This window comes from Motacilla alba, chromosome 1A (assembly GCF_015832195.1).
Source record: "Motacilla alba alba isolate MOTALB_02 chromosome 1A, Motacilla_alba_V1.0_pri, whole genome shotgun sequence".
Classification (NCBI taxonomy): Eukaryota; Metazoa; Chordata; class Aves; order Passeriformes; family Motacillidae; genus Motacilla; species Motacilla alba.
Window position 1 is genome coordinate 49,438,421 of NC_052031.1, and position 25,615 is coordinate 49,464,035.

At 46.5% G+C, this 25,615-nt stretch overlaps 2 protein-coding genes and 1 long non-coding RNA gene across 4 annotated transcripts; 1 reads left to right on the forward strand and 2 right to left on the reverse strand.

Moving 5' to 3' along the window:
- The first annotated feature begins 6,359 nt into the window (after window positions 1-6,359).
- On the forward strand, window positions 6,360-8,838 carry RPS19BP1 (ribosomal protein S19 binding protein 1). 2 transcript variants are annotated; one of them, XR_005259033.1, is made up of 5 exons: window positions 6,360-6,457; window positions 6,546-6,686; window positions 6,975-7,072; window positions 8,179-8,508; window positions 8,611-8,838. XR_005259033.1 is itself a non-coding variant. In XM_038154535.1 (4 exons), the coding sequence occupies exons 1-4, from the start codon at window positions 6,409-6,411 to the stop codon at window positions 8,311-8,313; spliced, it is 423 nt and encodes a 140-aa protein (XP_038010463.1). In that variant the 5' UTR covers window positions 6,360-6,408; the 3' UTR covers window positions 8,314-8,836. The 2 variants fall into 2 exon arrangements, 1 of the variants encoding a protein (XP_038010463.1); XM_038154535.1 differs by having other exon boundaries at window positions 8,179-8,836.
- Window positions 8,839-10,636: 1,798 nt separating this feature from the next.
- On the reverse strand, window positions 10,637-14,415 carry LOC119708312. Its single transcript, XR_005259034.1, has 2 exons — window positions 12,033-14,415; window positions 10,637-11,423 (listed from the first exon to the last, which is right to left on the reverse strand). It is a non-coding gene; the product is annotated as an uncharacterized LOC119708312 (long non-coding RNA).
- A 2,474-nt stretch (window positions 14,416-16,889) lies between these two features.
- Window positions 16,890-19,949, reverse strand: ATF4 (activating transcription factor 4). The gene is made up of 3 exons (XM_038154534.1): window positions 19,487-19,949; window positions 18,340-18,654; window positions 16,890-17,824 (listed from the first exon to the last, which is right to left on the reverse strand). Exons 2-3 carry the CDS (start codon window positions 18,554-18,556, stop codon window positions 16,980-16,982), a joined length of 1,062 nt encoding a protein of 353 aa, XP_038010462.1. The 5' UTR covers window positions 18,557-18,654; window positions 19,487-19,949; the 3' UTR covers window positions 16,890-16,979.
- Between the last annotated feature and the right edge of the window lie 5,666 nt (window positions 19,950-25,615).

Below are 25,615 nucleotides of genomic sequence, written 5' to 3' on the forward strand. Positions count from 1 at the left end.
AATTTCAGAAAGCTTCAACCCATTTGTCCATACACCATACCACATCAGAAGGCCTCAAGCACCTGCCCCTGCAGAGTAACATCAGCTCACTCCACAAGACTGCAAGCATCTGCCCTTGCTGATGGAAGTCTCATCAAACCCACACTGACTGTAAGTTCGAAATTAACAAGAGAAGACACCCTGGAAGAGTCTGCAAAGACTTCTATGAAACAGCTCTAAATTTCTTATCCAGCAGTACAAAACCAGTGACACAAAACCACAAAAATCAATAAGTCAGATCCCCAAAAAGGACTATAGGGGCCTAAATCTCTCAAGTTTTCAGGAGTTCCCAATGTGCACATGCGGCAGTAAGTGTTGTACATAATTCACTCACTTTTCTACAATGCTTTTCATTCAGCCTGAAAATCTACAAAGCAAACTTGTACTCTCTCCAAGCCCTGCCCTTGCCCCTTCCTGTGTCTGCCATCTGTTACACTTGTTCTCCAGCATTTAGCAGTTCCACAGCTCCTGTATATTTTGTTCACTCAGGCCTATCCTTGCTCCTAAAGATCTTTAGCATCTTCTCCTAGGTTTTTAGGGAAAGAGAAAAGCAACTACAGCAGGATAGGTTTAGGTCTTTCAAACTGAGGGTAACAGTGGCAGTGAGGTCTGCGCTTTTCTCCCAGAGCCAAAGCTGCTGGAATGAAGAAGGTGGGGAGGGTAGGAGGAAGACCCAGAAACCATGTCCATGGCCCACAGAAGGAGCAGGGCAAAGTCAATCACTCTGAGCCCTAGGATCCTTCTACTCCTTCATCCTTTTGACATTCAAGAACAGCAGTGGGAAAGAGAGAGAAAAATCGTTCCCCTCCAGCTGCAGAACTGTTTTGCCTGCTTCACTCTAGGAGGTGTGCAAGACCAGCAGATGCTCTTCTGAAGAGAATTTTCACTTCAGGGAAAAATAGAAAGTATGAGGGCACTGGACTTTCAGGCATTTTTGTGAGTCTGGATGACAAAACCCATTTTTCTGGCCACAAAAACCTTGTGACACCAACTCTGTATTTTATAATTATTACTAGTAAAGTGCTTTCTTCTGGTATTCTAAGCCCTGAATAGGAGCTTGTTTGTTTTTTGGGTTTTTCTTCCAAACACAACATTTTATGAGCTTAAAAATATTTCCTCTATCTACAAAGTGGGCTCTTACAGTACCAGCAGAGCTACTGATGCTTGTTCTCTTTCCATTTGGAGCAAAAGAAAACAACAGGTACAGGACAAGGATGTCGAGAGTTGCTTAATCTTTGAGCTTCCTGATATCTTCTGTATAGGATGTCTCTTTCAGGGGCAGAGTTCATTTCTTGTCATCTTGTACAGTGGGAAGTCGATTTAATCTTAACCTGCTCCAACATTATCCACATACCTGTGCAAGGCAGAGCCAGATTCTTGGTGAACTGGAACAGGTCACTGAAAAGTGAATGGAAGAGGTAGATGTCTGCACTGGTTTAAAAAAAAAATAAAAAAACACCAAACCAAAACAAAACAAAACAAAAAAACCCATCAGAATAAAAGACTTTCTGTCAGTCTAAAATAACTAAATATTTTCCATGCAAGTGTATGAATCAAAGCTCTGCCCAGCCCTTGTTCAAATTCAGTAGGCTGGAAAGTTAAATTGCTTTTCAAAGGCATGTCACACTGTTAAAGGACAAAGGTTCCTGTGCACTTGAGGTACAGTGATCCATGGCTCTTTGTAGGAATGGTGACCACAGCACAAACTGTTTCAAGTTGGCAAACACAGCTAAATATTAATGACAGAAGCATTGGGTATCACTGTTCAAGAGAAAATACGGAATATGGGAAGTGGTAAAACTGGACAGCTGCTTAAAGCAAAGCACGTTCCATAATCCACACATGAAGAAACATGCTGAGGTGAAAACCTGCTATAAATCAGCTTGAAAATCAGTCTGATTCATTTGGAAGAGACAATACAGATAAATGTGTCAGTGTGGACCGTACCAAGTGTTCAGACATCAGGATCTCATTTCCCAAAATTATAAAACTGTGTTTTTTTAAAAAAGCCCTAAACTAAATAAATGCTTGTGTTCGTTACATTTTACTTCTAATGCTGCCCTTAGCATCTGTCTTCTCACATCCTTCACAACATTCCTTCAGACTGAGACTCCTACATAACCCCCTGAATCCAGAAGCTGGAACATAAAGTAAGAGCAAACAGACAGCTATTATGAACTGCTACAGACAGCAGCATGGTTAGACATGAATATCAGGTACATCTTTGTTAGCATGTAACACAGAATAATAAGGTGGAACAAGCTAAATCAGACGTCTTCCAAAGCCCAGAATAATAGGAAAATAATAGTTGTTCCAAAACGAACCAGGAACTTCATCCACATATTCAAGCAGGAAAAATTTCCATTTTTCTATGCCATAAGAAAGCAAGCAGAAAGTGAACTGATAATATTCACATATGGAAGTTACTTAAAACTCCAACTGATCTGTAGGCTGGGTTATTTAGTACTTGAAAAGCCAGCTACCCACTGAGGCATGAGATTTAAAGAAAGCTATAAAACATGAACATTAGAGTCAGGAAGCTTTCTAAGACATCTTAAATCTCAGAAAGAAAGGCATTCTCAATCTGACATGCAGCACCTGTGGCTTTTGCCATCTAAACTCAGATTATTCAGGCTCTAAGATAGTGATTTATTTGGATGTTATACATTTAAATGAAGAACATTTGGCATTCATTCTGTCCCCAAAGTGCTTCAAAGAGCTAACTGAACTGATTTTTGAGGGATTGCAAAGCAATGAAATTTTAATTTTATTCATCTTGGATGAAATTTTAATTTGAATAGAAGCCTTAAAACAGTATAATGAAATACTGATTTTTTCTTTTTTGTACTGACATAGACAAAGTGTCATAACATTAAGTTTTTAATAGTACATACTTGTCTGGAAAAAGCTATTTTAGGGTCTGCTCCGTTGCTTTCAACAGTGACTGAGTAAAAGAAAGGCATAGTTAAATGTATATATCATGATGACACAAGGAGCATATCACCACTGAAAGACTGATAAAGCCATGGAAGCTCCTGTAAAGAGAAATATAGCATTTCATATGCTGTGCTCAGCATAAAGCAGATTTATCAGAAACAGGCAGCTGATTTAATCTAAGGTCAGCAGAGGATATTTTACATTTTACAACACGGAGAAGACATCATGTGATCCAAATGCCTACATCCTACAGCTATAGTAGAAGTAGCATATCCTACACAGGTAAAACCCAGTTCATATTAAGAGATGATTTTACATTCCTAATATAAGCCAAAAAATTTATCTTGTTTTGCAGTGCAGGGAATAGATATGAGCATAATTGTCTATTAAGGTCAAAGAGCAAAGGAAGACTCTGCACTTCTGTCTGCATGAGCATGGCAAGTGTTGGTTGTACCAGAGCCACCCAGCAGGAACAGGACAGATGCTGAAATCACCATGTCTGGTAAGACCACAGCTGCCTCCAGAACACAGTCAGGAGAAACAGCAATGATCATGCCCTGAGAAAAGCTGCCAGATCCTGTTAAAAGGAGATGAAGAAACGTAATGTATTAATAATAGGTGTGTGATTTCACCATGTTAAAAACCCCGCAGCCTCTGTTAGACCATGATCTTTGGAAACGGATCCAAGCCTGGGGAATATGTCAAACCACAAAGTGTGTATCCATTTAACCTCTTGGTGAACTAACCAGTTTCAAGAGCCTGACCACACTCTGAGGCAGGAGACTGTGAATGCAGTTAAAGAAAGTGCCTTGCCTTCCCTCTTCAGCAAAGTGACCCCTGTGTGCTCATTAAATTTTATTCTGCAGGTAATTGCTGACTAAAATCACAGCAAGTCTGCACCCAGCCTTGCTGGTCAAAGGAAGACCAGGATCCTTGCTACTGAAGGTATTTAATGAGGGACTCAGATTTTCTGAGACATCTACATAACTGAGAACATTATTAATTGGCACAACAGAAATGGAAATGAGATGGTAATGGTTTACTTTTGAAGTAGAAAAGGGGATATGTGTTCCATGAACAGGATAATACATCAGTGCAGCTTCTATCACACTAATTTGTTAAACATGTTTTGCAGTGTTGGTAAAAAAGGTGATTTTCCATCACATGCTTGCATAAGGCAGTTATGAGGTTGCACCATTCTGACACAAGGCATGTGTAACAATGTATGAGGTGTTCCTAATAAATTATACAAATGTGGTGTTTAATCACTAGAATACGCTGTCTTGAATATACTGTGTGATATGAAACCATGAACAGCTTACAGAGAACCTGTAAATTGTATTTTAGGAGCTAAAAGAGAGTGTTTGACTGATGAAGTATTTTGAAAATACCTTCCCCATGGCATTGGCAGCTATCATTTATCTCACTCTGACCAAGATGAAGATAATATGCATATACAAGCAGTAACAACTTTTTTGCTGACTACAATATTCTTTATTGCTTTCTTCAATTTCAGCAAAAGGCTATTAACTTATGGCTTGTTCAGCTTCTTCACAAAGCTACAATAACCTCTTTGTAACTGTGTGAGCTTTCACACAACTGGAAGGACAAATCTGGCAGGGAATAAGAGCTGAACAGGTTCAATTTTCCCAGCTACTAACAGAAGACAAGAAAATGGATAAGTGTTCTGTGTTACATATCCAGTGACTGTCCCTCTAAATTAATTTTTAAAAATATAGCTCATTAAAGGGAAAACTAGGAGTGAGAAGTGACATGCTGAACAAGCAGTAAATGGTTAGCCTTCCCCAGCTCTGAAGCCAGGAATAGGAACCACGTAAGTCTTGTCCAGAAAAATGAATTAGCAGCACCAGCAGAAGCTGACACAGGACGCTGATATCCACTCAGGGAGGGATTCAGAAGCAAAGGAACAATAAAAGACAGGCATTGAGGTGACATCTGCAGGGGCTGGAGAACAATTTCCAGAGAATGACTGTCTTTTAATACACAGAGGTTTAACTGTTATTGGTGTCTGTTACAGATCATTACTATGAGAAACAATGAGAGCCATTTGTATCCCCTTCTCCCTGCAGGACATGTCTGAGGGAGAACAAACCGCTTTCCTCCTCCAGTGTGAGCTCGTTACTGGCAGCGCTGGCTATAATTGAATAAGCTTTATTCCAATGAGAGCTAAATTTAGCAGATATTAGCATGAAGTCTCTAGAGGGGTGAAAACTGGAGAAGAAAGCTTTAAACAAATAGACTAAAGTAACCCTGAATAATATATGCAATTTATGGCAAAGTCAACCTCTCTGCCTGATGAGTCTAGCACAGTTAAATCTGAATTTTGGGGCCTTGCTGAGACAAAACATGACACCATCCCCTTTCCTCCTGGCCTGTGATGACCCCTGAGACTGCAGGACCCCTTGTGTTGTCCACAAAATCAGATTCATTACCCGGTGTGCAAAAAGCCAATAATTACCTGCTTAGGAGAAATTTGATTATTTATTTCAGAGTTGTGTGAGCCCAGGTGCTCAGTGACATTCCCCAAACCAAGCACACCCACCAGACTTTCCACACTATCATTTATATGCAGAACTTCAGGGTTTGTAACTTTCCAATTACAGCCCCTGTGTTGTGATGAGTTAGTAGGAGTAATTACATAACCCCAGCTAATTTCTGTGCAGGCTCCGGGAAAGGGCCTTCACCTGGCCTCACCCTTTTGGACCTTTCAGCATGACTTTTAGCACTATAGGGAGCATACATGGAGCTTGAGTATTTTGCCAAGTTAGTAAAATATACATAGGCATACATCATCAACATCTTGATTTACTACATCCTAAAAAGTTGTTAGTTCGAGGATATCCTTGAGTAAGGAATACTAACTGCTATCTGTTCTACTGATACAGAACATCTTGACTTACTACATCCTTAAAGTTTGGTAGTTCCTGGATGTCCTTGACTAAGGGATGCTGGCTGCTGCCTGTTACTCCAATTAAGTTGTTTTGTTTTGGTTTTTTTTGTTGTTGATTAGCATTGAAAGTATGCAAAGATCTTGCATCAAAGAACATCCTGGGTTAAAACAATCAGGATATTCACATAATTTAGCCCCAGTCCCTGCCAAGTCAGGGTCAGGTAGAGCAGATGACACAGGGACATATCCAGATGATTTTGAATGTCTCTAGAGAAGGAGTCTCCACGACCTTCCCGTGCAGCCTGGCTCTGGTTAGGGCTCTGCCGCCCTAACCGCGGAGAAGTTCTCGTTTTGAGGTGACAATTCCTACGTTTCAGCCCATGTCCCCTGCAGCGTCCCCTCGCTGCCGGCCGCGGTTCGCCGAGCCGGCGCTGCGGCCGCAGCCGCCCCTCAGGGCCGGGGTGCGCGCGCCCGCCGGGCCGCGCGGGGCGCTGCGGGGCGGGCGGGCGCGCGGCGCGGCCATGTCGGCATCGCTGCTGCGCCGCGGCCTGGAGCTGCTGGAGCCGCCGGGTGAGCCCGCGGGGCCGGGGCTGGGCGGGCGGGCGGAGGGGGGCTCCTCGGTAGGGCTGCAGGGACTCCGTCCCTCTTCCCGTTGCAGGCCGAGCGAAGGCGCCGCCGGGACTCCAGCGAGGCCGGGCCGGCCCCAGGGCGGCGGGCGCGGCGAGGCGGAGGAAGAGGGCCCCGGAGCCCGGCAGGAACAAGGCCACGGTGAAGGGCAGAGTCGTGAAGTCGGCGATAGGTGAGTCCCGACCCCTCCGCAGCCCTCGCACCGGGGACCTTTGTGGTATCCCGTAGCCACGCTGCCGGTTGCTGTATCCATCCCGTCCCCATCCCGTCCCATTCTCCTGCATGCCCTCTTGGTGTCGCTCGCTTTAAACGCAGCCTCGTTTGTGGGCGCACCCCTATCCCTGAGCTGTAGCGGTGTCGTTCTCTTTCTCCCGGGACTTTGCTGATCCTCCTATGTCTCTCCTTGTGAGCTGCCTGGATGAGCCGCTCATGCGTTTTGTCACTTTCTGCTTTGCTCCAGAGGAGTACCATAAGAAGAAGCCTGTGAATCACTTGAGAGAAAACCTGCAATACATGTTAAAGGGACGACGTGTTGCAGACAAAGCTGTCACAGAACAAGTAAGACTGTAATTTCTGTTTGGGATGGGGGGTCTGTTTCCACTGAGGGACACAGGGGAATGGGAATCATCCCTGGATCTTCCAGATTTATACCTTACACAAGAGAGTCAAGTTAAGTTTCTGTCTACAGATGGCCTTGAGATATTTCTGTGTGCACTGGCAAAATAACTTAGTAAGATTTAAACTGATGTTGAAATGCTACCCCCTATAATGTTCTCTGATACTAGTCAAAATCATAGAATCATATAATGGTTTGGGTGGGAAGGGACCTTAAAAGATCATCCAGTTCATCATCCACCCTGCCATGGGCAGGAATACCACCCACTACATCAGTATCCTCAAAATATCCTGACAGCTGTTGGCTTTTCTTAATTACCAAAAATATTTCAGGGTTTCAGCTGGCAGAGGTGCCCTGTTTGGGCCTTCTCATTACTGTTGATCAAACTGGCCTTCTTTGTAGCTGGAGGCTGATTAATGAGGAAGCAGATGTGCTGCTGGCTCATCTAATAGGAATTACTCAGCTTCCTAAATGGTGTTTCTCATAACTTGAGAATTTCTTGAATGGTCTTCCCCAAAAGGTAGTCTCATTCCAGGATTTGAAGAGAATAATAGTGACAATGCTAGAATCTTGGGCTGTTTTTATGAGATAGAGGCTGTTAACTTACATAAACAAAGAAGGTGATTTAGGCCAGTGTATTTCAGGCTGGAGATTGTGACAGGAGGTGACAGTGTATTAGAAAATGCTGAGGGAATTCCACCAACTTGTTGGTTTTTCAGTTTGTGTCATGGAGAGAGGGGATAAAAAAGAAGGTAATAGTTTCAGAGAGTTCTGAATTGAAATCCATGTTCTTATCTCTGTGACAATTACTAGAAAATAGTTTTCATATTTGACTCCAAATAACAAATTGGTATCTGCTGTTGTCCCAGTGACCTGCTTTGGTTAACATCAGTGGTTTGCCTCTCACTTTTCTTTGGAGGCACTCTGGAAAATAGCAGGGTTCTTGTAGAACAGCAGGGATGCTGCAGGTGAGCTTGAAAATCACTGTTTTGTGGTTTGGTCTGGATAACAATGACTGTGGTTTTTTCCATTTCTGTATTGTCTGAAGGTTCTTGCTCAGAACAGAGGCAGGAAGTCCAAAGATCAGCCTCCAGAGAAGACAGAAAAGAAGAAGCCCGAAGGCACTGTGTTTACTGAGGAAGATTTCCGTAAATTTGAGAGGGAATACTTTGGGATCCCATAAACATTGTGGGGATTCTTGCAGCTCCAGTCTTTCTGCAGCTTTTCCAGTCTGGCTCTCAGGCCTGGGCATTTCCTTGGCATGTTTGAGATGGCACATGGGGGATGTGCCTCTGTGTTGGACTTGCAGAGCAGCTCTGCATCCGGGCAGAGCTTGTTACTGGCCAGCTAAAGCCACGGAGGTGCTCTTGACTCTGAGGTGTGTTATCCTTATAATTATCTTCCTGCAGCCAGCATGTCTTGCATTCTTGATGTAGAAGGGTGGACCAAGCCAAATAAAAATCTTTTTCCCCTTCCTCAGGATATAAGGCTCCTGCTACCTGTGTTATTTGGCAGGGAGTGTTGAAAGTACTGTATCTGAATGGAGAAATGTTTAGACCAGCATCAAGAAGGGAAGGATGCTTTGAAAGACTGTTAAACTTGAGTAACCCTGCAGTTTGGGTTCTGATTACAGCCCCTGTCAGGGCTGTCAATCATTGCAAAAAGTTTTTATATGTCGTTTGATTAAATAATTGTTGCAGACACTGTCTCTCTTTGCCTTTGTAGTAGTGATTATTATGACAGGCGATGAAGACAAGCTGTGTAACTGCTGTGATCTAAGCATTCCTCTCTTTAGGATGACACAGTTGTGTGAATGGCCTCTCCAATTATGTTAACACATGTATTAAATCATCTCTCTGACATGCTTAGGCCTTCAAAGAGTGCAGCTTGGAATGGAGATGACTCCTCCATTTTGGCTACTCACAATCTTCCCTTTCTCCAAGGAGGAGCTCTCACACGGAGAAAGTGTCCTTTGAATGTTTATAGCTGAGTGTCCCACCAAGATATAGCCATGCCATCAGGGCATCACTGCTGAGTGTTGCCAGGTCATGTAGGCAGGAGGGCTTGTGACCCAGATGTTAGTCTTGGCATCAAATTAAAATCTGAGCATGAGCTTGTGGTGCTGGGTTGAAGGGAAGTTATTTTCTCTCAGACACCCACTAAGTTCCCAGCTGTAACAAACAGAAGGCCCTGCAGGTGGGAGTGTTGTTCCAGAAACTTCCTCGCTAAACCACTCTAAATGTGCTTCTTGGGTGGCTTTGCCACTGCCTTATCCTGCCCCTTACCTAAAAAGATGGAAAATGTGTTCCCTTTTTTTCCCTTGGAGAAAAAAACAACAGGTAAGGAGAAGGACTAATGTCAAGCTTTGGTTAAGCTCAGGAGTTGATTACAAGGGGCCTGTCTGACCTGAGCAGCAGCTGCTTGATGCCAGCACAGGCAGGAATTCACTTATCCTTTCTCTGCCCTTTGATTATAGTTCCTGGTGCTGTCGTTTTAACTCTGTGCCTCCTCTGTTGAGTTCTTTTCCTGCTGTCTGCATAGGAGGAAAGGTCACTTGGATATATGAGATCCCGACAGGGGAAATAAATAGTGAATGTACTGAAGTGTGTGTACTGGAAATTGGGTAATAGCATGTGGGAGGGGATTTCTTTTAATTGGATCAGGTTCAACTATCTGCAGCCAAAAGTGGTAAGTAGTTCAAAAAACAATTCCCCTTTTTTTTAGTTTGTTCTTACTTCCAAAAATTGTTTTAAAAAATTTTAAAAATCCAACAAACCTTAAAAGAATGGAAGCACTATTGTTTGAAAAATTAGTTGAGTAAAATATGTATTCAGCACATGTCTCCCTAGAACTTCTGCACTGTGGGCCTGCTGCAGTGCATGTGAGCTGGCCTAACACAAGCAGCTCTGTGTGGAGCTGTCATGAGGATAATTAACTGTGTGGAAAAGCTGGCTGTGCCACAACTTGACTGAAGGAGGTAGATTGCTGGGGTGTTATTTTGTTTTAAGCCTTCATCTTCGGTATTTGGCATTTCCTATGACCCTACAGAAGTCCTTCATGTCCTTTCCTGCTCTTCCTCTACCCATTCCTCCTACACACCCTTGTTTCTGTGGTTGTTCAGCTCCTGGGCCCTTCTGCAGGCTGAGGGAAGCAAAACCATCTTTCCTTGCTCCAGAAAAGGGCAGGAGGGTAATGCGGTTCACTCTCTTTGTGCAAAACCCAGCCTGTTTGTTTGCAAAATGTGAGCAACAGAAAAGCTCTTCTTTCAAAGCTAATACAGAACTTTAAAGTGGGGCCCAGAGCAGTTCTCCATGGAGATAATAACACCCAGATCAGTGGAGTTTCAAAATTGGGTGGCAGCTCTTATTACCTGCTGGAAAGACTATTAGGGCCAACACAAGTAATAAACATACTTCTTGAGGCATTATGTTGTCAAGGAGAGTAAAGCTACCTGACAGACTGAATTTTGCCATTTGAAACTAAACTTGATTGTAGAGTCAACAGTATCCTTAAATAAATTAAACTTTATTTTGTGGGAGGAAGAAAAAGAAGCAGAAGTGAATGGTGGCTGGTAGAGATACCGTCTGCAAGGGCAAACATCTAGTATGTTGCAGCCTTGACTTTCCCCCTCTCCGGCAGGGTATGACCTCCTAGGAAAGAAGAGTAATGCCACCTGAATACTGGGTAGGTAAGGAGAGGTGGTGGCCCGTGAGGGGAATGTCTTCAAAGGAGAGGGAAGAACAGTTCCAGCCTGTTGCACGTGCCTGGTGTTAAGCTGAATCCAGGCACCTCCTCATACTCCCTGCTGTCTGTCTAGCCACGCCCAGAGGATGCCAGCTGCGCTGGGACCCCAGGAGGTGGCTACCTTGGAGCAACCGCCCTATCCCTGTAAGTGAGGCCAGACAGGATGGGGCTTCGAGCAACCTGCTCTTGAGGAAGGCATCCCTGGCAGGGAGGTTGGAATGGGATGATCTCTAAGGTCCCTTCCAACCCAAGCCATTCTATGTTTCCATAATCTTGCTCTGCCCGATGGAAGAGACAAGAAGGGGTTAGGGAAGTGGCAGCTGCCATGGCTGCTTTTCCTAGTTGGCCTCCAACCTGTTTCCCACGCTGGAAGCTGACGGGCTGCAGGCCACAGCAACCTTTGGACCTGCTGGACAGCATTTCTTTCCCCCGCATCTGCAAGCCGTGGCACAGGGATGTGTCCCACTGCTGCTGGGCCAACGCCGCGTGCTCACTGAGCTCATCAGGCTGCTGGCTCCCTTCCCAGCTCTGCGACACCAGCTGAGCATCCTGCAGCAGAGAATAGAGGGAGCTGAGCTAGAGATTGGTGAGGGTGCCATCTTACAGGGCATCTCCACCCACACAAAGCAGGGAGTCAGAATGGGCAGCAGTAGCAGCAGCTTTAATATGAATGCAAATAGAAGCTCTGGAGTGTTATTAGCGTGGTAGAACCTTTCCAGGGAAACTGTTTAGAATAGTTCCAGATGCTCAGCCTTGAGCTAGCTTAGTGTGAATAAGATTCATCAAGCCTCTTAATGGCCTATTGCTCCCTTCTTATGCGAATGGAAAGCAAAAAAAGGAAATTTGTTCCGGTGGGTACAAACTAATGTCAGCCCATACAGCCTCTGCTGTATCAGCAAGTCTCCACTTCCTTGCCACAGAAAGCAACAACAGCTACTGTCAGCACTATGTGTGTCTCAGAGAGGGGAGGACTGCAAATGTAAACCAAGAAAACATGTTTGTTCAGGACACCAACTTCTTGCCTCTGAAATGACATAGCAGTAACAAACTTGGCTGCAAATCAACTTGATCAGGCAAATGAGATTGAAAACCCTGAAAAAGCTATAGGGGAAAATCAAGGGGTAGGGGGAGAGTCCTAAATACTTTAGCCAATCTTACCCTCTGGCGTTTTTTTCCATGACTGCCTTACGTTTCAGTCTTGTTGGTGATCAACACAGCATGAGCACCTACAGCACTTACAGGCTCCTGGACGCTTCAGGAAGTGACTGGTTAATGCAAAAACAGATACATGGCAGCAGGGCCCTGAATAACTCAGAAAAGTTACAGCGAAAGGAAGTTCCTCATTTTGAGACATAAAGACCCATCAATTCAAGTCAAAATGAGGAGTGTGAAAGAAGGCAGACTGTCTACTGTCTGCTTACAGCTCAAAATGTGCAACTCCAGCCAAGGCAGGCTGAAGGGTTGGTAGGTTGGAGAGGGATTAAACGCTTGCATGTCTATCTGTAGTTATGTTAAATAGGATTAACAGAGCCAACCACTAACTGGTGGGGGTGGGGGACACAAAAAGCATGAAGGTTGCTCTGCAGCTGTCTAGAGAGTTACACACACCTTTTTCTGAAGAAATAAGCTGTTGGCAGGGCTAAGCAGTAACATAGCCAAGCTGGTCTGTCCTGAGCTGCAGTGTTTGCATGCCAGCAAGATCATTTATCTCCTTTAATGGGAGGTAAAGACCAGGGCTCTTTCTCCACCTGCCCGCACACTGCAATGGAGATGCAGAGGCATTTCAGGACTAGGAGATTCTCTGCCGTATATAAATTAGGCTGATGCATCTGCTGTGCCTGGAACTCGCTCCTGCCGTTCCTTAAAAGGGTGTGTGCGTGCAAAAGAGAGGAAGAGAGCAGCTGAAGGAGAAATGAGAGGTGGCTGGCCATCACTTGGAGAACATGCATCTCTGTAATAGGGAAACAGGAGCTTGTGGGTGCAGCCAGCTTCCTTTATTCAGTGACTTCATTCACTTCTGACTGCATGAGTGCACTGAAAATAATACAAAGACTGCATACCTGGGATACCTGAGCAGCCAAAATAATATTGCCTAGGTCAGGGGACTGAATTCCTCAGTTAATTCACGGGGTCTGAAGCATTTCAGTGAGAAAGCCAGCAAAGGTGAACACTTCTGGCCCAGCAAGGGATGCTCATGTTAAGAACCCAAGATGGCCTTTGCACTGGAAATGAAGTGTAACAAGAGTTTATGAGCAGCACTGCATGGCAAGGCTGTGAATACAGCAGGACAGAGGAAGGTAGGATATCCCCAGAAGCTACTTGGACCATACTGAGAAAAAAATTAGTATGCACAAGATGGAAATTATGCCTATAGGAAGGACAATAGAGATTCTGTTTGGTTTTGTGTTTGTTTTTTTTTTTTTTCCCTGAAGGCCTAAGTCTATGGGAAGATAAAGAAAACTGGTATTCTTCTGGCCAAAAATGTATAGATTTCCCACCCCCCAAAAAAGGCTATGAATGAACTAGCACTGTGTGAAACTGCATCAGAATAAGCCACATTTTCTTTCTATAGTCCAGCTTGGGAGCACTGGAGGAGCATTAATCTCCCAAAGGACAGCATGTCCTTGCAGCTATTTCTGGGCTTTCTGCCAGGGCAAAAGCTATTTGAAAGATTTTATCATCATTCTTTCTCCGTTCCCCAACACTGCAGCTGTGGATTTATTTTTGTAAGCTTGCTGCAAAGGTGCAACTGATTCTCCACGCACGCATGTGAAGAAGTTATCTGCAGTGGTGGCTTCCCGTTTTCCTTTTGAAGGCGAAGGGCATGCACCTGCATCTCTCTAAAGGCAGGGTGAAGAGGAAGGTAGTTATAAAATATTATAACATATTATTATAAAATATTATAGTTATAAATATTATAACAGCAGAAACAAGCTTGTGAGAAGTGGCTTTGCAAGCAGTGAACTGTAAGAGGTTGGTTGGTGATGTGGGGGGAATATTGGACTCCTGTTTACCATGGAGCACAAAATTGGCTGAGGGATTGGAGCCTGAGGGTCATGCACGCTGTGCTTGTGAAGTCTACCTCGCTGCCCTTAATTCAGAGGAAAAATAACTGAGACAGAAATCCCATCAGCTGTGCCAAATTCAGATTCAAACAGCTTTTATATAATGCAGATTGGGGGAATTCTGCTGTTTCCAAGGATGGAGAAGAACTAGCCTCCTGCAGGGGTAGGTAAAGCCTGCATTTCATGTGCTACAATCTCATTCTGGACATGGTATCATGCTCTAGCCAAGCTGCAAGGAATCAGTTGAAGCACATTTGTTCTGTGAGGCTGTGAGAAAAAGGAGAGAGCTCCTGCAGTTCACAAAGTATAAAATCAGTATTAGGCAGGAGGCTATCAGAGGTTTTACCCTTGTGGGCTGGAGCTTGTGACGGTGTCCTGGGCGTTCCTTGGCTCCTGCTGCAGGCTGGACAAGCTGCTGGGCTGCAGAGCCAAGTGGCGTGATGCTTGCTGTGCCTAACTGAAGCCTGGAGGAAAAATCTAGATAAAAAATGCAGAGGAAGAGTCAGCCCTGATCTCCAGCCCCTGTAAAATCTTAACTAAGTTACTAAATATGGAAACACAGCGTCATTTCAGCAGGCGTTGCAGGAGATTGCCATATGGGCTGCCTCCACAAAGCCACAAGCTCAGCAAGCACTGACAGTGCTGGCTGCTCTTTAAGGGCAGGTTTCTGGCTCTCCTGTAAGGAGTTCTGTAAAGTACACACACAGCTGCAGAGAGCAAAGCAGCACGGATGCATCATGCATTCCTCCTCAGCTGTTCTAGCTCTGATCTTCCTTCCCTGGAGTGAGCGTCATTTGGTGAATTGGACTTGCGTACCCTCTGCAGGGCTGTAGAAAGCAGAATCGTGTACTTGTGGCCAGCTCAAACACTGCCTCATCCGCCTGAAGAGCATGAATGCAGAGAAAAACTTGTTTTAGCTACAAGTAGCTCACAGACAGGCCGTCCTGCCAGGCAGTCCTGCCAGGGATGCCCGAGCATTTATCCCCTCCACACCCCACAGACGGGGGTGGGGAGGGGGTAAATGTGCTGAAGTGCTGCCACTTTTTTCAGGCTTCAGAAGAACTGAGTTAGGGTAGCAGAACACAGGAGATGGTCCCTCAGACCTGGCAGATGTAAGCAGAAGTTGCTATGGCTCTAAGGAAGAGGAGGTGGTTGGCCTGTGGTGGGAAAGGGGGAATCAGTATGAGGAGAGGAGGGTTTTTCCCTGCACAGGGAAACCACCAGCTGATAGATTCACAGCCATTTTTCTGTGGCTCAGCTGAGACTAAGCGCAATGACATTTCAGGTGCAAATTTGACTAAAACCTTGGGGCTTTTCTGCCTCTAATTATCCCCAGCCCCAACCTGGCTGATGCAGCTGGTTTGAAGGAAACCTATTACATTGGTCTACCTCCTAAACCACAACAGAGGCCCTCGTCCCTGCTTGCAGTCTCCAGTTTGCAGTGCATCCCATCCATGCAGTAGCTGGTCACCAGTGCCCTTACCCAGGAGGTTTGAGACTTCTCAAATTGTCTCATGATGCCCAGGGGAGGGTCTTAGTTATCCGCCCCCTTCACAGCATGGCATGAGCCCTAACTGATGGGGAGCCTTCTTGTAATTTAAACAGCACCCAGGCACAGCTGTAAGCACAGACAGGTGCCATTGAGGGCCTGGCCCACTCAGCCCTACAGGGCAGCAACCATCCTGCTGCCAGCAGCACCATCCATCGGCAGGAGCAGCCTTGGCACACCAGAGCCCCCAGCACACAGCTCTTATCCCACCTCACCTAATGGCTTAAGCAAGGAGCCGGGATGAACCACTGCAGCCCTAACTTGAGGGCTTAAGGAGCTCAAATGGAAGAGACCATGAGACCCCAGCAGGCTACAACTGGAGAAACCACTCTCCAAGGTTCCCTTAAGGACCTTTTCCCTCCCCACTCCAGCACGGACTGGAGCCCTAATGTCACTGCACTGCATATGTGTGTACCAGCCAGGCTCAGATGTCCAGGCATCTGAGCACAGCTGCTCAGGAAGCCACCCTAGTGGCGTGTCCACATGCCAAAGGGATTAAGCAGTGTTACAAGGGAGTATCAGCACCAAAAAAAAAAAAAAAAAAAAAAAAAAAAGGAAAAAAATGAACACACATGAAGTAGTTAAAAATGGCACATCCCAAGTCCTTAACACCCAATACCCCCACACTAACACAGGTGCTGCTCCAGCCTACCAGTGCCTTCCCTGCCCAGCTGAGGTAGGACTAGAGCTGAAGTAGTTTTACAAACTTCGCTATAGCCTTGGTTAAGTAAAGGCAAATTTATATTTAGTTTAAAATCTGACTCATCAGTGGCTGGCTGAAGCACTTTCACACTGATACAGGAACGTAACCCATCAGTGAGAGCATTACAGTAAGCCCATCCACCTAGCCCAGTTCACACCAGTTTGACAGGGCCAGGCAACAGCTCCCGCTATGGTGCGGCCACCAGGGAGACCCACAGGGCCGTGGGTTAACTGCAACCCAAGGGCAGTTAGCACTGGTGCTTGCTCTGGACTTAGCTACTAGCAAGCTTTCTTTAACCACGGCTCACAACTTCATCCTGTCCCTGGAGGCTTTTCCTCCCTTCTGAGAAATATCCAATGAAAATAAGCACCTCCCACCACATATTACTGTCCACTGACTCCCCTATCTCACTTGTTTCAATGGGCTTAAAAATTTGCTGAAACCCCTGAGGCACCTCAGTGTGATGCCCTTTCTTTAGGATAGTTATGGAGGGGACAGGTCAACTGAGATTCTTTACACACGCTCCAGTTCAAAGCACTCCGCACACTCACACTGCATCCATACCCAAAACAAGCAGCACACACACAAGTGACACACTGCACTCACCAGACACACAATAGCTTGTTGTGCTTGTACTTACACCTAGGCGTGGTTCAAGTCATGCTGGTTTTACAGGTACCACTCATCACACACCATCATTGCACATTTACTACAAAATTATTTATTAGACAGCAATACACAGCTTTAGCAGGAAGCTTATATACATGCACACAACACTGCTGACTAGCCTACTCGGGGACTCTAGCTCTTTTGCCCTTGGCCTTGCGGACCTCTTCTATCAGATCTTTTAAGTACTGAATTTCCTTACTAAGGGAATCTGCTTTCTCCTTCAGGGCCTGGTTCTTCTGCTCCAACTCTCTGCACTCCCCAGACAGTGCCTCCTGTTCCGCCCTTTTCTTCTGCCGGTAACGCGTGGCAGCAGTCTTATTCTGCTCCATCTTTTTTAGTTTCTTATCTATTTTCTTTTCTCCTTTCACCTTTGCTGACACTACCTTCTCTGCAGGATGATCGTATGGTTTGGACCGCACAGAGCCACAAGGGGCATCTGCAGGGAACTGGTTGCTATTGGGGGATCCAACTGAATTGGTGGGGCTGTGTTGGGGGGTTCCCAGGTAGGAGTCTGGGCTCATGCATATTCCACTATCATCAGAGTGGTTCTCATCCTCTTTCTCAGACTTGGTGATCACCACCACAACAGTGGGGTACTCCCGCTTTCTTTCTCCTTCCAGAACATCCACTTCGCTTCCTAGTTCTAAACTAAATGAGTGGTCTGAAGTGGAAGTCAGAGACCCTGGGGAGAGGGGAAAAGACCAAAGGGAAGCCAATGGGGCCATTGGATCTGCTCCAACGGGGGATTCGGGGAGATGGGTGATTATGTTATTCAGTGGAAGTTCTTTGTTGTGAAATTCCTGGATGGTAGCATTAAATAGATCACACGTGTCTTCCAACGTGGCCATCAGCTCGTCTGGTGAGACGGTGGCTTCCAGATGTTCCATACCTAACAGGGCATCAAAATCAAATTCCTTCAGATCCATCTTCTCCACCATCCACTCCATGCCAGAGAAGGCATCCTCTGCACAATACAGAAAATAAATTACCACTTCAGTAAACCATCACGCAGTGCAACTAAAGCTTATGAAAACAATCTATGAGTTCATCATCTCAGCATCTTTCCTCTCTTGTGTATTGTAGCACAAAGAGTGTACCATCAGGAAAAAATACTTTCATTAATCTCCTAAAAACTGCAGGTACAATGTAATCAGCTCTTGTGACATTCCAACCCCCTTATTTAAGTACCAGAAGAATTCAGGGACATTCACAACACATAACTATGCTTTCTTATTGTTACCTCTGCCAAGAAACCGTACCACTGACAGCTGCCATGCTATTCTAAGGCAAACACAAGAGGCACATTACTATAACCAGCAACCATGTGTAGGATAAGCAGTGTAGTGTACACTCTTTCCAAGCCCAGGTTACACACGTGAGATTGCCTTCAGATTTAAGAAAACCTAGCAGTTTAATTTCAACTTAAATGTTGTGGCACTATATAACGGATGCCCTTTACGAAAATAAGTAATACCTTACCCTGACTGCTATCTATGGTGTTGCCTAAACTGTCCACAGCAAGCCAATTGGAGGAGACTGCCTTAGCCTTGTCGCTGGAGAACCCATGCGAACCGAGGGGCTCGGCCACCTCCAGGTAGTCATCTAGGAGTCCCAGACTTTCCTCAGCCACCGAACACGGCTGGCTGAAGGGGGATATTGAATCCCCCAACAGCATCTCGTTGTTCAAGAAGCTCATTTTCGTCAGCTTTTAATGCTTTGACGTCGAAGGATGTGGACACGTAGAAGGTTTTTTCGTCGACTACAGCAATGCTGCTGTGCGGTGCCGTGAAAAACCTGCGAACAGAACTTACACTCATCAGTATTTGGTTTGACCAACATAGTAGCCTTTTCTACCGGGGCACCCCAGCGAACACGGCGGAACTCCACAGATTATGTCACTTCTTTATTTCTGGGCTGCAGCGCGTCCCCCGCCTCCCTCGGGGCCGGCCCCGCCCACCGCCGCCATTTCGCGCTCCCGCCGCCATTTTGTGTCCTGCCACGTTTCCACCGCGGCTCCAGCGCCGCGCAGGGCTGCGCCCCGGTGGCCGGGGCAGACTTAACGCTACATTACTACAATACTTACTCGTCTGGCTCCGCTAGTAATGTTAATAACCCCCATCCATCTATCTGCGATTCCAGCACGTAATCCTTAGACTCAGAACCCTACCACCGCTAATGCCCCATTTTCCCTTACATACAGCAGCGCTTTCCCTCGAGAGAGCTAAGAAACCCTCGTTGGAAAAGTCCCTGTACGCCCATAAAAATCCCAGAGAAAAAATACTACGTAATAAAATGCCAGATTTTTTCGAAAGCAAGGTTTTTCGAACCATGGGAAACCTAGACGCTCCTCGTAAATTCCTTCGAAATGGCATTTCCTGCTATTTCTGACACTCGCCGCACCCGGGGGGTACTGAGCTCTAGAAAGGTCTCCCCACCTCGCACCCATTTTGGCGTAACTATGTAATAAAGTATAAATTTGGTATACCTAGGGATTTCCCCCCGCTCCCCGTGAGATACGAACTAACACAACACGCGCAACAAACCCACCCAAAAGGCCCATTTCAAGAAGAGGGCGCTTATGAACACACAGAAGAGGGAGCAGCCGTCCCTCACACACGATACTCACGCCATGGTTGCAGATGCCGGGGATGTGCTGAGGCCGCCGCCGCTGCTGCTGCGCCTGCTGCACTGGCCGATGCCGCCGCTGGCCCTGCCGCCTTAATGAGCCATGGCGGCCAGGGGAGTGGGGCGGGGGGGGTGGCTGCTCGAATCCGCGCCGCGCAGGAGGTGCTGCGCACACTGACAGAGGCACGCACACAACCTTCTGCTCCGGCGACAGGAAACAATGAGGTGGCACGCGCGCCGCTCCGCTTTTATATACGAGACGCCTTTCCAGACACGCTGCAGCGATGAGGTATCCTTCCGCCAAGCGTCACCTGCCTGTCACCAGCAGCTCAGGGCCTATGGCCTGTCTTTGTGGGCTTCTCTCCTGCCGTTCTGCTAGGAGTTAAAACACAGGAGCCGCCGACAAGACACCACAGCCCCACGACGGGACAGTCAAGAAGGGACTATATGATGTATACATGCGCGCTTGACACCCCCACTTCGGGTGCGGCTGTGCCACGTGACCGGAGAGACTGAGGACGCTCCCCCCGCGGGGAGCGTTGGGGGGGAAATTTTACCCGCCAACACAGACGCGGAGCTCGCGCGGAATACGTCACGCAGCTCACCACGTGGGAAAGGCGGCGCTCATTGGCTACCGGGAGAGTGGTTCACGTGCCCCGTGAGCTGTGATTGGCCAGGGCTCGGAGGAGACCAATGTGGAGGCGGAGGGGAGCAGAAGGAGCAGCGGGGTGGAGAAATGGCGGCTGGCCGGGGAGGGGGAAACAAGGATGGTGCTGGGAACGGGTCGAGAACGAGCGGCCGGGCGGGGAAATGGCGCCCGCCGACGGCAGCCTTGCGTTTCCCCTGACATGCCCCTCTCGAAGCAGTGTGTGCTCCCCACTTCGATTTCCAACGGCTCCTTTTGTTCGCCACACAAAGCCCCGCTGAGGTCAGGAGGGAACTGGCGGCTGCGACCCAGGCTGAGGCGCTGGCATGGCGCCCCTGAGGCGGCGGCAGCCTGCCATGGCTTCCTGCTCCCTTAGATAACGCGCTGCCTTCCCTCCCTGCCTGCCCCACACATGGAGCGCGTAGATTAGGGGCTCTCCGGGGCTGTTGGTGTGCGTGCAGGACGGCGTCTGCCGGCAGCCTGCCGGCCTCACGGCGGCCATGGCGCCGCACCGACGCTGAGAGGCTTCTGAGGAGCGCGGCTGCAGAGCCGCGCTGCCGGGCAGCCGACAGTATCAGTCAAGCTAGTGCCTTCAACCCATGCAAGGGCTGAAAATTAAGTTGGTTATTCCACAGCTGAGGAATAAAAATGTCGTCTCCTGCCGTGCAGTTCCATGCTGATGCAGTTGCTTCTCTTTGCAGACACCGTTCGACTGGTGTGAGCATTAATTGATCACCTATAGAGCCTCGCGGCTACAAAGGGCAGTGTCACCTTGGGTAGCTTTCAAAGTGCGATTTTGCATTTTATCTGACCCAAATCAGCTCGCTTCTAGGAAAGAAGTCAGAACTCTTTCCCTACGCAGTTCCTGCTAAACAGTTCCACCATCTGGCCTGGCCCCCACTGAGACAGCTCACAGCAAGAAACTCACAGGGGTCAACAGTTTTCCACTGGCTTCGGTTCCTTCATCATCCTTTCAATGGGCTCACACAAGCTCTGGACAGCTCTGGTGAGCTGGGAGTTTCAATACCTGTGTCATTCCTCACTGTGTCAGAGTTACCCAGCTTCAAAAGGTTGATTTTTCTACTTTGCCAGCCTCACAGCACCATCAGCTCTGAGAGCTGCAGTAGGACTTTGCTTTTTCAAGCATCATCGTCCTGCAGCTCAACTTGCTCTCAGCTACTTCTGGAAAAGGCTCCACTGTTTTCCAGTTCAGGCCTCAGTAGTATTTGGGTAAAGCCATAGCCATTGCCTTCTTTGCTCAGGTCTAACTGCCTGGAATGTCTTAAAAAACTGGTTGATGATTTGCAAAGACAGAATGTGACCCAATTTTTCCTTTTAGCAGTCTGGTCTTAGCACTGTCACTACAAAGCAGAGTATGTCACTGTATGACATCTGTAATGTGAACACTGGCTGCTGAATTAAAAAGGGCAATTTTCCCTACCTGTTGGTTTGTTGCTATTTTGTTTTGATTGGTTGGTTTTGGTTCTTTCTTTCTTTATTTCTTTGCAAGCACATATTTTGAGATGACTCATTAAAATAGAGAAGGCAGAGAAAAATGTCCTCTAATGCCAACAAACACCACTGTAGCAGTCGAGCAGTCTGAGATAACTGTTCTGATAAATACACTATGGAGGAGGCAGATCTTGCCTCAAAGGAAAATTGAGAGGATGCGGCAGCTTTTAAAGAAGCTGAGTGGGTGATTGGCTGTGTGGATGGGTGGACAGCACTTCCATGTCCTCACTGGATGAGGGAGAGCTCTCACATCCACTGCCCTGCCTGCCTTCCCCTCCTGTAAGTGAAAAGGGTGATTTTATGACCATAACAGCAGCTAAACAAACAGAAATGCATCCAATATTTATACACCCAATCCTTCATCCTGAAAAGATAATTATGGATTTCTCTGAAAGGACTCTGGGAATGTGTGCGCAAGAATCACGTAAGCAAAAATGAAGTATGCAATGAGGAACTTAACCCAGATCTGCCTGTTTCCTAGCTGCCTGCTTTCCCTTTTGTGTGTGAACTGAGGTGGAAATTCGTCTGTATTATGAGTTCCAGACAGATTTTCTGTGACAATCTCCAATCCAGAAAGTGAAATCAACCAGAAGCCAGCCATTTAGAGAAAAGCATATCTTTCCCTGTTTGCTGCAGCACTGCAGAATAACTGTTGTTAAATCATTTAATGACCTACATACAACACCAACTCCTTCATAAATTATCTTTCTTCTTTTGCAGACATTATGTCAGTGATATCTCTACTGTGTCTAGATTTTTTAACCAAGGTAGAAGACACTTCTTTTTTAAGCACAAATAACAATTTTTGGGAATTTTTGTACAAAAGAAATTACAAGTATTTTCTAAGCACAGGATTACTAGCTACTCTTTACGAACTCAAAAGTGTCTAAAAATAATTTCTTTCCAATATTACATAATATATTTGTTGCTCAGAGACTGAAGCAGCTCTGAAGAAAATTTTATTTCCAGCACAAAATGGTGGCTTCTGAGGGAACACCAATTTGTGTGCATGGTGAGTCCTGCACGCAAGTCCTGCTGTCATGTTAACAGCTTTATCACCATGGATGTTATTTTCCTGCCCTGGGAGCCTCAGCAAAGGGAACTCCTGGGATAAGCAAGATCCATCCTGACGCAGAAATGAGGGGCCAGCTGCAGGAGGAGGGAGCTGCTCTTCCAGAGCTCCCTGCAAGAGAGGGGCCAAGGGCCTGGCTGGGAAGCAATGAAGTGCCCTGAAAAATCCAGCACTGCAGAGAGCTACCTCCAGCAAACAGCATCACCAGGAGGTGGAAAACTAATCCTCTTCATTGTCCTTCCTCCTTCATTAGGATGGAAGGTCAATATATGGGCTTTAATAACCTCTTTGTTTTTTGTTTGCTGTTGTTTTGTTTGTTTTTTTTTTTTTTTACTTTTAAAAGTAAACATTGCAATGAAAATAAGCTTTTCTTCTTCCACCAGCAAGAATACAGGAGATAAACATGCTGAATGCTGTTAGTAAGCATACCAAAGACAGCGAGGACGTAAATGTTTCCATAGTAACATCCCTTCACACAGTCTAGACTGGCTTCACAGGATGCTCTCAGGGACGGGCGGCGGCAGAGAAGCTGGTGGGCCTCTCTAGCAGGGGAGCAAGGGTGCTGGGAGGAGTGGGAGCGGCTGGGGCCAGGAGGGGAACCAGCAGAAGTAAAAGCAGCACAGATGTCTGCTCTTCTCCGGGGTGCTGGGAAAGCCGCAGCCAGGGGCAAGGTGGGCTGACTGCACTGGGAGAGTGCACGGTGGCCATGGTGGCGCTGGGCAGGCAGCTTTGGGCCCCCACGGAGCCTCAGTGCCCCGGAGGGGGAGCAGATGGGCTTGCTGCTGGCCCTGGGCTCTGCTGGGGTGGCTGGGGAGGAGGGGGCACTGCCTGCTTTGCAGAAGGGGAATGTGAGGGCAAGGCACAAGGGGATTCTTGTGAGTCCTTTGAACCTTCCCTCAGGAGGGACAGGAAGCCTTACCCTGCACTTCAATGAACAAAGCATTTCCAGACACTAGCAGGAATTTTTCCTGGAGACAGAGTGCTGAGGAAAACACAAGGGAGGAATGAGGCAAAGCAGAGAGACATTTTGAGCAATTTTGAGGGAGAATTACCTACAACCTCTATGGCACAGACTAATTCACAGTGCTGGCTTGCTTCTTTCCTCATGTGGTACAAACAGATATATGAAAGATCTTTTCTGCTAGATTTTCACTGTAAGCTCTTTAGGGATTTCTTTATAGATGTTCCATTTTAAAATTAGATCAAAAAGCAAATATATATGATTAAAGATCAGGCTGGGAGGTATTAACATCCATCTTTTATTACATACAAAATAAGTTATCCATATGCTCTGCCTCATTTGTTCTGGACTAGTACACCGAATGGAATCTCTAATAAATCATTTACTGCTTACCCACTCCCTCACTGTCTTCTGTTTCCATCCTGCTATGTAAACATCCCTGACATTAGAAATGAGACTAATAAAAAAGAGGATTAAATCTGCAATTTACATTTGCAACTTACAGTTCAATTATTTCACACAGTTATGGAAACAACCCTGGTTGTCCATCTACATTTTTCTTACTGAACAAACTTGGTCATGCCAAGCTCATGCTGATGGCTCCCAAATACTTGTCTCCAGAGGCTCAGTTACTCAGAATCAGCCAGGCTGTGGCCAGCTGCCACAAGTAAAAACATTGTGCAAATCTGGTAAGAGGGAGGTGTGTTGTAACTTGCCCAAGCATGAGTTTCCTAAGCAAAGCTACAACTGGCTGAAAATGATGTTTAGCAAAAAATATGTGTGAAAGAGGGAGAGGAGGGGATGCTGAATTTTGTTCAGACCATTAGGGGATATTTTTAGTTGTCTCATTGTCCAGCCTTATTTTATCATGATGAAAGGACTTGGGGGTTAAGAATAATCCTTCATGTGTCAGTTTAGCACACAAACAAAAGCCTTCCAGTTATCCAAGCAATAAAAGAACAGAAACACATTTCATGTCAGCTATTGTTCTTCATGGGCCTGTAGCTAATGTGACCCCCCTGCAGACTGTGTGCTCAGTGTCTATCAAAATGTATGCACCTGCAGGTTATCAGCATCTGCTGGAGTCACACGTGCCAGGTGTCTTGTGCCCTTCTGTGCAAAAGGATGAAGAGGGACAGTGACGATGCACATTGCTTATTTTCTACCAGTGTGACTTTAGCAAGAGCCGAGGCCTGACAAGCAGGTATGGATTATGAGACTGCAGCATCTCAGCCCAGACACCAATGAGTGAGTTAACTTCAGTGGAGCTCTCCTTCAGTGTCTCAGTGGCCCTTAGAGCAGTCAGCACGAGGGCCCCTTGCTGTGCCAGCCCAGCAGCAGTTACACTGCACTCCTGAACCCGGTGCCGAAACCGGCAGCTTCGGCTGAAGCAGGTGGGAAGCTTCGAGGGATCTTTTGGGGATGTGTGAGATCTCTTTGATTCTGGTGCTGGCAGGCAGCTTCAGCAAGAACACTGACACAATAAGTGTTCAGATGTAACTCTGAAACTCATTTGAGGGTAAGTCACTGTTGAGGCTGTGGCTGCCCAGGTCCCTGGGGAGGAATGCTGCAGCCATTATTCAGTAATAATTTTCCACTCTCCATAGGCAGCAGCTCCTCAGTGATTTACCAGCAGACTTTGTACTGTTTTAATATATATTTGTTTACAAAGGAGGAGAGAAAAAATCCTGGCGGATGTTGACACAATTGTGATACCATTGAGTATGTAGATTTTCCTGAAGGAATGCCATTTTCCCTCCTAAGGTCTCTGTGTTAGGGGATCTGGCAAATTATGTCAGAAAGATTCTTTCAGAAGACTTTGATTCAGCCTGTTTTGCTCCCTGCACTTGTACATGGACTGACGGGTGGCCTCAGTAGAGCCTCCTCAGGTGTGTTACAGGTGGACTGGCCACAGGCAGGCTGGATAATAGTCCCCAAA

What these genes read in the sequence shown, in the direction of transcription:
- ATF4 (XM_038154534.1), bottom strand. Translation starts at nt 18,556, where the DNA reads ATGAGCTTCTTGAACAACGAGATGCTGTTGGGGGATTCAATATCCCCC. An exon ending in CACCATAGATAGCAGTCAGG is followed by an intron (nt 17,825 to 18,339) that starts GTAAGGTATTAC and finishes TGTATTGTGCAG; the next exon opens with AGGATGCCTTCTCTGGCATG.
- RPS19BP1 (XM_038154535.1), top strand. Translation starts at nt 6,409, where the DNA reads ATGTCGGCATCGCTGCTGCGCCGCGGCCTGGAGCTGCTGGAGCCGCCG. An exon ending in GGAGCTGCTGGAGCCGCCGG is followed by an intron (nt 6,458 to 6,545) that starts GTGAGCCCGCGG and finishes TTCCCGTTGCAG; the next exon opens with GCCGAGCGAAGGCGCCGCCG. An exon ending in AGTCGTGAAGTCGGCGATAG is followed by an intron (nt 6,687 to 6,974) that starts GTGAGTCCCGAC and finishes GCTTTGCTCCAG; the next exon opens with AGGAGTACCATAAGAAGAAG.